Source organism: Homalodisca vitripennis, chromosome 4 (genome assembly GCF_021130785.1).
Source record: "Homalodisca vitripennis isolate AUS2020 chromosome 4, UT_GWSS_2.1, whole genome shotgun sequence".
Lineage (NCBI taxonomy): Eukaryota > Metazoa > Arthropoda > Insecta > Hemiptera > Cicadellidae > Homalodisca > Homalodisca vitripennis.
The window spans coordinates 27,521,414-27,533,423 of NC_060210.1; the positions used below are offsets into that span (position 1 = coordinate 27,521,414).

Consider the following 12,010-nt stretch of genomic DNA (forward strand, 5'->3'; position numbering starts at 1 on the left):
TCTATTCATCTTCAAATGATTGTTTCGACAAAATCAAATACTGGTTGCCGAGGTAAGTTGTTGGTAACTCCGATATAGAGACTTTGCCAAATTAGAATCTTGAGGTACTCCTGAATCGTTTTTGAATATTTAAAGAATTTTCCAATTGCTCCAAGAGTCTGCAATAACTAAAGATGATACTAAAACAAGAATTAATAAGCAATTTTTTCTATTATTCAAATATGGGTATACAGAGATAGATTCTATTAGTTAAGAGGAAAGAATCAAGTTAATACGCATATTATTAGTAGATAATAAATGAAAACGTTTTATATTTTATTTTTAAACATTTATATTAAATATTCAATATGATATTCATATGATCCAAGTTTTATAATTCTAAATAATAACTATTATTTGGAATAATTTTATAGAAACACAAACAATTGCTCAATTTACACTATTTATAACCTAATTTAATTTTAAAATTTCAAAAAAATATAATTAGACAGTGGTAACAATCATTAACAGTTCTATGAAAAATATAGATTAAAATGGCCAGTAGAGGTCAGCAATAAACAGGTGGAGTCGGAGGACGGAAGATCAGTTCAAGGTCTTCCAGGCGCAGTCAACTCTAGTGACCGCCTTTTGGCGAAGAGTGAGTCGGAGAGAGTTCCGGACTGCAGTAGTGGGGGGTAGACCTAACCTCAAACTGCAAGTCAGTGAATCACAGACAGAAGCTACGCGGCCTTCGAACACGCGACAGTGAACTGACAGTGGCGATAGAGATGAGGTGATCCGTAGATTCTTACAAGCCGTCCGTTGTAAATAATCAATAAAAATGTCCTCTACCTTTAGAAGTGCTATTTCTTGTAAATTGTATTTATTACTGTTACTCTTCCAATTGTTTTGCTCAAGTTTGTCCAAACTGGACATCGACGAGACGACCAGTGTTTACAACAATAGTCTGTTCGGTGACAACGACTTGTGGAGCTCCTTGTACGACCAGTGCGGGTCAAGGTCGAGTTACCGGTGTGTGCAGGACAATGTTTACTCTTTCCTCGATCGTACTCTCGAGTCTGACATTTTTGAGAGCGACGCGTTGTTGTTCAGACAGAACGAGAACAATTACACAGATCTGTGCAGGCGGGTGAAGAAAGATGACCCCGGAGAGTATAATGAGCGCTTGGGTAAGAAGCTGGACAGTGATGGGGGAAACGATGGAGAATTTCAAGACTTCATCGATAAAGTAGAGGAAGTAGAGAGGTTAGACGGTGAGATGACGAGAAGAGGAAGGGATTTAGACGATTCAAAACAGTCTAACGACATTTCATCTCCAGATAATGCAGAGGGTCATGATTCAAACGTCAATGACACTAAAAGCATCCGAGATGTTACCGATATCCTCTACAACAGAGGACTAAAGTACCTGATGACTCATGATATGGAACTGTCTTTACCCTCGTTCGTGTTTGGTGGAGGCAAGGTGCAGGTATCTCCCAAGGGTTTCGCCGACGATGGAGGAGTACTCGTAAAGTTGAACGTTGTCCCTGACCAACCACAAGAAGGCCGCTTCTTCTTCAAACAACTCCGTAAGTAACCTGCTTGTCACGTAGACCTTGAACACGCTCGCGAGATGGAATAATCTGCCTCAGATAATTGGTTTTCGAGGCAATTCTTTCCACAGCATGACTCTTTTAAATTAACTTTCACATTGTTCACTCTTATGTACGAGTACGTCAGTACCAGCGAGCACTATAGTTGAGATAATTGGGGTCGAGTTTCAATAATTGTGAGCTATTAAAAGGTAAGTTAAAAAAACATTGTTTCAAACATAATTCATAAATTTAAATAGTTTTGCTCTTAAAATATGACAAGTATCAGAAATTTTCTATTGATATTCAAGTAATTTGACAGAATTTGACACTTGGTGTGAGAAGTACCCACTAATATTAACTGGCCCTGTTGTAGGATGGATCTAAGAACACTAATGTGATAACCTAATTGTTACATTTTCACTGACATAGTCCAGAAACTCAGTTCCAATGTATCCAGTTTTGTATGTTTATTTAAAAGATAACACAAAATACAATTATTATTTACATTTCCATACTAAAGATTTTTATATAGGTAATTTGTTTTATTATACGAAAAGATGTTCTACTACAACTTATACGGACTTTCCTATCTGCCTTTAAATACAAAATACTTCCATTATTTTTTAACCAAAAATAATAGTATGGTATTATAAAATATAAACTAATCATTACAAAATTGTTTAGTGGGTTTCGAATCCATATCACAAAATTCCTGACTTCGTATCAAAACTGTAACTATACGAATCGTGACTAAAAGTTTAAATACGGTTGTATTGTTATGTCATATTTAGTTTTCCAATATATTTCAATACGTTAAAACCACTCTTAATAAAATTGCAACTTATTAATATATTTGTAAATAAATAGATAAATATTTAATTATTTCTCAATGCTACCTTCCTGGCCACAACAATTATTTTATCCCCAATCAACACCTATCCCAAAAATAATAAATCATATCAATCGACTAAGATTGTAGAAAAACTTAATTCTTGTAATATTGATAATACGGTACATCATTGATAAATACAAGGCTTGATCGAATTGGGATAATGGGTGAGAATATAGTAATTTAACACCCTAGTACCCTCACAAATATGATATACTCAACTTTCACCATAACAATTGTCCGATTCAATCGGTCTATTGTTTAATCACCCATGACCCCCTCACCTGACCTACCTACTAACGCAATTGTATATGATTATTGTTATAGCGACATACTTTGTTAATTGTTGTATCTGCAACTGTAACTTCTTTTATCAGACTGCAGTATCGACCTTTAGTGTGCAGATGTTAATACAAAATCCGTAGAATGAATCAACATTACGACTCATACGCAAAGTAGTCACTTATATCATACTGATGTTCTTACTTATTTCCTTATCTGTCTCTTAATTAGCAATGCACACGTCAGAAGCAATGTTAAATACATGAAATTAAAAAACCTATAATTTTTAGTGTTATTAAAATATTACAACGGAGTTAGTGCCAGCCAGCTACATTGAATCTACGTCGAAAATAATTACAATATGATCCATCGAAAATTGTGCGTGTGCGTGTTTTTATTTCAAAAAGTTTTTATTACAAACGGTGATAGAACGACTTATTCACATTCTTGATTCACTGTTGTAGGGTTTGTGAGCTGTTATAGTTATATATTCACATTTTTGGTTCACTGTAGTAGGGATTGCGAGCTGTTATCGTTATACCGGGTGTCCCAAAAATCCCACCCCTCTTCTAACTTTTGAACGGAATTAAACAAACCTATGGGGTATGTGGGGTTTGAAGTTCCTATGGGGGGTAGTTATATAATGACAAATGATGATTTTGCGCTACACGAGAACTTAGCCCCTTAACCCAAAATGGGGGGTTGGGGAGTCAAGTCAAAATTTTTAAATGCAAACCCCCCTCAAATGACACTTCATTTTAAAGGTCTTTATAAAAGAAGAACAACGCCACAATTCAGACTTTATTTTTTCCAAGAAGTAAATGGGGGCCATTTTGAGCATTTACTTTGAGCTTAAAAAAGGTTGAGGTAAGATTTCAACGGTAAGTTTGATTATTTTAAGTTTAATTTAGCACTACTTAGTATTAAGAATAAGTCTGAACAGATGAGTTAAAAAAATAGTGTTTTTTAGCGTAACTTTTCAATAAAACTTTGACAAGCCGTTGTTTCGTACTGGATTGAGATAGAGACCTTTAGTCTGTGGCATTGTTCTTCTTTTATAAAGACCTTTAAAATGAAGTGTCATTTGATGGGGGTTTGCATTTAAAACTTTTTACTTGACCCCCAACCCCCCATTTTGGGTTGAGGGGCTAAGTTCTCATGCAGCGCAAAAAATCATCATTTGTTATTATATAACTACCCCCCCCCCCCCCAAAGGATATTGGTTTGTTTAATTCCGTTCAAAAGTTAGAAGGGGAGGTGGGACTTTTGGGACACCCGGTATATTCACATTCAGGATTCACCGTTGTACGGGTTGCGAGTTGATATCATTATATGCTCACAATCTTGATCCACCGTTGTAGGGATTGTGAGTTGTTATCGTTATATATTCACATTCTTTGATTCACCGTTGTAGGGTTTATGAGTTGATGTCGTTGTATATTTTCATACGTGATTCACTGTCGTATGGATTGCGAGCTATTATCGTTATATATTCACATTCAGAATTCACCGTTGTAGGGATTGAGAGTTGTTATCGTTATATATTCACAATCTTGATTCGCCATTGTAAGGATTGTGAGTTGTTATCGTTATATATTCACATTCTTGATTCACCGTTGTAGGGATTGTGAGTTGTTATCGTTATATATTCACATTCAGAATTCACCGTTGTAGGGATTGCGAGCTATTATCTTTATATATTCACATTCTTCATTCACCGTTGTAGGGATAGCGAGCTATTATCGTTATATATTCTCATTCTTGATTCACCGTTGTAGGGATTGTGAGTTGTTATCGTTATATATTCACATTCCTGATTCACCGTTGTAGGGATTGCGAGCTATTATCGTTATATATCACATTCAGAAATTCGCCGTTGTAGGGAATTGTGAGTTGTTATCGTTTATGAGTTGTTCACATTCTTGATTCACCATTGTAAGGATTGCGAGCTATTATCGTTATATATTTACATTCTTGATTCACCGTTGTAGGGATTGTGAGTTGTTATCGTTATATATATTCACATTCTTGAATTCACCGTTGTAGGGATTGCGAGCTATTATCGTTATATATTCACATTCTTGATTCACCGTTGTAGGGAGTGTGAGTTGTTATCGTTATATTTTCACATTCTTGATTCACCGTTGTAGGGGATTGTGAGTTTGTTATCGTTATATAAATTCACATTCTTGATTCACCGTTGTAGGGATTGCGAGCTATTATCGTTATATATTCACATTCTTGATTCACCGTTGTAGGGATTGTGAGTTGTTATCGTTATATATTCACATTCTTGATTCACCGTTGTAGGGATTGCGAGTTGTTATCGTTATATATTCACATTCTTGATTCACCGTTATAGGGATTGTGAGTTGATGTCGTTGTATATTTTCATACGTGATTCACTGTCGTATGGATTGCGAGCTATTATCGTTATATATTCACATTCAGAATTCACCGTTGTAGGGATTGAGAGTTGTTATCGTTATATTATTCACATTCTTGATTCACCATTGTAAGGATTGCGAGTTGTTATTGTTATATATTCATGTATTGATTCACCATTGTACGGACTACGAGTTGATATCATTATGTATTAACATTCTTGATTTACCGTTGTAGGGATTGATAGTTGTATCGTTATATATTCGTATTCTTGTTTCACTGTTGTAGGGATTGTAAGCTGTTATTATTATATATATTCACATTAGTGATTCACCGTTATAGGGATTGCGAGCTGTTTCGTTAAGTAGTGACATTCTTGATTACACTCTTCTAGGAAAAAACAAAACAGACTCTCTTCTCAGACTTCAGAATGCAACAGTTATTTTTTGTACCTGCAATTGAAGGTATCTTCTAATCATATAATTTTCTAAAAATTACCCATTAATTTGTATAACTACTTCTACCCATTAACACGTGGAACGTTTTGCTTTGGCTACTGTATTTAAATTTTTATATTAAGTATTTGATGCTATAAGTGGATTTAAAAAAATCTGAAATCTTGACCGTGATTTCTTTATTAAACGTTGATAATGAGTTCGCCTTTGTTAAATTGTTTTCAATTGGTTTTACCCAGTGTGCTGTGGTGTTTAAATTTGCCTTCATAATAATAGTTCCACAAGATTGCCACGCAGTATCATCCCTCTGAAAAATACGGTATTTAACAATTATTTTCATACTTCCGAATTAGTTTTGAAAGGGTATTACAATAGTAATATATCTCAGGCATTCGAACCAATTCCAAATACGACTAGCGGTCGGAGGTATACAGTCTACTATGAGACTTGTTCTCAATGAGCACGCATGAATATGTTTCGCAACATGTTGGGTCATTATTTGTGGTTGTCAGATTTCTATAGTATCCTTGTACCATACTATCGTGTCAAAATACTATTATGGTCGATTGAGGTAGTGTCATGAAGACGAAACAGTTTCTTAGTGAGTAATTATGAAGTAAAATTGAAGGCTGTGCAAAATGTAACTATATTTGATTAAGAGTTACTATCACACATTCCTAGGCAATGAGGTGAATATTTTAAATCGGCGAACATAGACATATATTTTTATAACTACATTTGAATGAGTACTTTCTGACATGTTGTAATTGATGTTGAACTGCAAAAAATCTTGTAGGGCGAAACCTTGAAGGTGAGGAATAACGAAGGTTTTTTTACTAGTCTACGAACATATGCGAAAGTTTAAGTGGTTCTTGATACACCAGAAGATACTGCCGCTGCCGTACTCAACCTTTGGGCCAGGGACAACGTTCAGAAAGTATGTTTGATATATGTGATACTGCTGTAGAATAAGTAGTTTGTGCATAATAGTAGTTGTATTAGATCCATTGGAATCAGCTGACTGATCGTAGAATTGAACCCTTCGTGCAAGCACCTATGAAGCAAACCGAACACCCTTTAACAGTTTCATTTAATAATTTAGACCTAGATGTTTGTAACTACTACTGGTCCTTATGCAACCAAGAGCCAACTATTTCAAAATAATACATTATTACATAATGTATTACATTAAATAATGTATTATCTGTATAAGATTACTTCAACATTTTCTGATATTGTATTAGTTTCTATCCTAAAAAGAACACTGGGTCCAAGACCTGAAATCGATACGAACAAATGTTACTAAATGAACTAAATACGAAACCATAACTAACTAGCTGCAAAAGTGTCATAGTGCCAAAACCCTCTATCCATTTTGAAACGTACTTTCTGTTGAAATTTATCGGGCCAAATAAAATGACATGTTTTACGAGAGCAAATTGTTCCGTAGCAAATAGTACGTACATGAATGTAATTAATACATCCTAAGACCTTTCTGTAATACGTACGTTATACCAGATAGTTTTGAAGATTCGTGGGGAATGTTTGACTGTTATCTTTAACGTTGTTGCGATTTATCATTCCTTATTCAGACCAGAATAGTCTCTATAAGGAGCGCTATTCAAGGCTCAATCATTTGTGCGTCAGACTGTCAATTAGTCAGTAAAATCAGACAACTAAATTATTCGGATTCCATTCAAACTGCAGCTGTTAAGTTTGCTTGGTCATCAATCTAATTAAAATATTTTTTCGGGTCAACCTTAATCAGCCAACCTTAAACCTCTGTCATGCTTGTCAATCACCTAATTATATAAATCTGTTTCATTTTACTTTTTAACTTTGTACTAGCCTGGAAAACGAAAACTATAAGTTCAGGGCGTGAGTAATTATTATAGTATTTATCTACACAAGGGAATAAAATTTTAAAAAAATAATGCAAAGCATTTATAAGTCATTAATTATTATGACATTAAAGTCATAAAATTTTCTACAAATGCTAATTACAATTAGAGTAAATAACTCACCAAAATAGGATCATTCAATGGTAAATAGTATATAGCTTTATGTATTGATGTAAATTAGGGCTAAGTCATTTAATACCTTATAACTAATTATTTACAGAATAATTCAAAATGACAATATGTCTTAGAAGCTATTAATAACAATGGTCTCTTCAATTTTATTTGTTTCTGATGTAAAAAATTAAACATTTATTAAAAATAATAATAAATTATAATTAGTAAAAAATTACAGTTTATGGCAAGTTAATCATGTTATTAATAAACTGCTAAACCCCATTACAAATTAATAGTTGATTAAACTCAGTTGCCTTTGAAGAGACCTACTTGGCGCCATTTGGAATTCTTTTGCCGACATTTGACCCGACTTTCTCTTGACAGTGACCTGAGATGTCTCTTAGTGTGACATCCTCATTACTACTTGTATGAGACTTATTGGTAATATCAGTATATATGAGCATGTTGGTGTGTCACAAAATAGCTAAATAAAAATAATAACACGTTACTTATTACTTCATAAGCAAGCCTTTATGGTTCAAAGTAGGTGACGCCGCGCCTAATGTGGAGTAACAGGCTTTCAAAATTTCAAGTCTATAGCTCATTTAGGCTACATGTGTTATTATGTGGCATGTAAAATTGTACAATTCCAAGGGGCAGTATTGACCCTCCACTAGTAAAACAGTATGTCAGATTAATAGCTCTTAGATATATACACTTAGATATATATGGGTTAAGATGTTACCTGATAGTACTCAGTTTGTTTACTAATTTATTTATTCCACATTTTTCTCGTTACCATAATTAAATATGTTCGCTAACGCTTTGCCAAATACCATAGAGTAACTTGTTGTAGTATTCAATTTGACATTGCTTACATAGAAATTAAAATTCATGCTAAATTTGAAATCTATAGGTAGTTTGTTCTCGAGATAACACAGAGATATATATACAGTCAGACAAACAGAAATTATTTTTTCGAATGATAGGCTTCACTAACGCTTAGCCAATAAATATTCACCTTACCTGAGCCCAGATTGTGTAACATGTAAAACTATAACGGATGAATATTCTGAACAAAAATGTTGAGCCGAGGAATGTTTTACCCGAAATTTTGAAAATGTTGACTTCTTACTTTTTGTTTTTCATTAAACTCTCCGGTCATCTTGTACATTTCTTAAACCAGTTCCTGTATTTATGTGCCACTAAATCACCGGCAGAATAAATTATGCTTTGGTTTGAGTCGCTCAATAAAAGAACTTTAAAATATTCGGTATTCCAATGTGTACTCCTGTTGCTTCAAAATTATTAACCAAAGTTTTGATATTGGTGTAATTATTATTTATATATGAATGATCAAAGTGACAACACACGTAAGTATGTAGGGTTTGGAACATAAATTGAATATATTATTTACTAGCTAGCTTAATACTAGCTGTAAGGTACTCTCTTAGTTTAGAACAACAGTAAGTTACCTTAACTTTACGTGCATCTATGAAATACAAATTTTATCTACATACAGATCCTTTATTGGATTTTAGTTTAGATGGTCTGCCTTTTAAGTCCGTATATATATCGTATATATATATATATTTTTTTGTTTCTTTGCCAAAATGTGTCTCTTAACCATTGTACTCTTTTGTGCGTATTACAGAACAAACCAAAAAAGTCACATACCAACAGGACTAATCATATTGCAGATCTTTGCCCAGATTGCTGAACTATTTTTGTAACTTTATACGTTTGATCGTTTTAACAATTATTGTAGTTAAAATACTAAAACGTCGATTGATGTTTTATAGCGTGTTTTAGATTCGTGGAGTAACCAATATTTGTATGGTAGCCTATACGTGAGGGCCCGTCTGGTAACGTAATAAAACCTCGCGTCTCCCCTGAGAGTCTCTTAAATTGAATTCTTACAACACGGGAAGGGAAATTGAATTGAGAAAGATACTTTAATCGATTGAAACTTGAACTTCGATTACTCGTTATCACAAACACTTGTTGACTTTCCAAAGAAAACCTTAATAATAAGAAACCGATATTTTAAAAATATTTAAAGGCAATATATTATGTTTTTACCTAGAGAAAAACCGTATACTTGCGTTTGCAACATGGACAATACAATATCATTCATATTAGGGATTACAAATATAGATAATAATATAACAGGTTTAAGTATCGATGACTTCAGCTACGTGTAACCCGTAGAGGACCGAAGAGGAAATCTCAATTGTCAAGCGAATTGTATACACTCCAGCAATTACACGGCACATTGCTGCCACGTTGCCGGGTTGACTCTGCGGGCAGCCTCCATTTATGTCGCGCCCATTTATCACATTCATGTCGTCTAGCCACTATTACCTGAGTCAGAGGGCAGTTTTGTTCCGCCAGGTTGGCAGTGTGAAGTGGGTCGGCCTCTGTTGGCACGGCAACCATCTGGACAAGCTCTATGTAGCCGATCCTAGAATTGTATCATTCTCAGGCAGATTTTATTCTTAAGAATAATCTTCGATTTTTATCTCTTACAAATATTAAATCGGTTATGATATTTCCTGTTTTGATTATATAAGATAGAAAGAGGTATAGTAATAGATTGTATAAAAAATTGTATTTCACAAACTATAAGTAAGCCATCACACCTAATTCAATTTGCTCGCAGCCTTCATGCCCGTTTCCAGCCATCATTATTATGTTTCCCACTGAGATCACTTTAGATTTGTTATATATTAGCTGAATGTTATTTATGGGGTCTCTAAATCATATTTTAACTATATAACATTACAATTTGATGACTCCTGGTTTAGAAACCTATTTTACATACTTTTATCCATTTTTTTCAAAATAACCGTACAAACCGATGGGAATCTGTTTCGTTGCTCGTTTATTACAATCTTGAATCACAAACAACTACAGATAAAGTAAGATAAGTAAAGAACTTTCATGTAATTGTTGCTTGTTCCCGAAAGAAGCGGATGATTCAGTAAGCGGTGAGGAACCGTTACGCAATTGTAGGTCCCAGCGCAACGTCGTGATTTACTCGGTGTCACTGACGTTTCTGGGCTGGGAGTGCCACAACTGTCATGCCCGCGGGAACTGGGGCCACGTTTAGCGGGAAGAAGAATCTCACCCTCAAACATTACTGTTGGAGTAGACTGCAGGAACGTACTGGCATTACTCGGCATTTTAACGGTTTATTAATATTAAAATAATTTTAAATTACAAAATAAAACCCTGCATCGAATCAATGAATCGTCCAAAATTATTGTATATCTTTTAAGGTCCATTCCGGATCCACATTTAAGTGTAAACATAACCATATATGTTATGCGAATATTGAGTTAAACTCTATTTCAAATTCCGGATAATGCAGCGTCTGGAATCTGACACTGGTACAGTTTGACTGGAGTCCACGTCTGTCTGTAGAGATCCATACAGATTCGGTAACGGAGACGTCCAAAATGAACTCCTTGGAGCGTTTCGACATCAGAGACCCTAGGCTACAAAGGTGCTGTCGGGTTACCCAAAAGCTACCCAGTGTAGTCTGGATAAATAGACGTTCTCATTGGCTCATTACTGCGGACGTTTTTACACATAGCTACGTTATGCATAGATCCTGGTCCATAAGCGACCGGTGTCAGTCTTACGGTTCACATCGCTTATACAATTATCTTACTGAAATATTTCGGCCTCGTTTCTGTTCATCATCTGTTGACTAAAGACAGCTTTCCACAGGTCGGCCGAAATGTTTCATTTAGACAGATAATATTGTGTAAGCATTGTGTCAACATAACGTGGACCGGAAACATGTTAGTTACAACCATAAATCGTGTTAGAGCACCTTATTAAAAGGAGAAAACAGGTATAAAAAAATGGTTTTCAAAAATAAATTACTGGAAAATAGGCAGGTTTGAACCTCAGATTGTTTTTAGAACTGCAGGTTACTACTGGCCACTCTAACTTTCATACAGAGCCCACTTTAGTTTAGTTTTTTAATTAATGTTTAAAAAAAGCGCCTCCCACAAAAAATGTTAAACTGGTTTAATACTAAAATACCATTAATAAAGAAAAAAAATATGAGATAGTCACGTGTTGTTAGTGTAGAAACATTTGCTAATATCGTGATGAGTATACAAAATTATGTGCTAATGCACAGGTTGAGAGGGATCAGTTGGTACTGCTAGCAGCAGCTTACAGCCATGTCCAGTTGGTACTGCTAGCAGCAGCCTACAGCCATGTCCAGAGTACTCTACGTATCATGCAGCTATCCGCCGCGTTTGGCTATTAGAGCTGATTGGGGATTTACAACTACTAATTGCGGAATACTTTAGCCGGAAGTGGTGGTTTGTTGAAGTAGGCAGCAAACTGACGGTGTTCCGGTTCCACTTTAGAGCTACTTGATTCCCC

The 12,010-nt window shown here is 34.9% G+C and overlaps 1 protein-coding gene across 1 annotated transcript in view; it reads left to right on the forward strand.

Annotated features, from left to right (window-relative positions):
* The first annotated feature begins 478 nt into the window (after positions 1–478).
* LOC124359076 overlaps positions 479–12,010 on the forward strand; it is a 59,141-nt gene continuing 47,609 nt past the window's right edge. The window contains 1 exon segment of the mRNA XM_046811495.1: positions 479–1,571. Coding sequence (XP_046667451.1) covers positions 821–1,571 — 751 coding nt within the window. The 5' untranslated portion in view covers positions 479–820.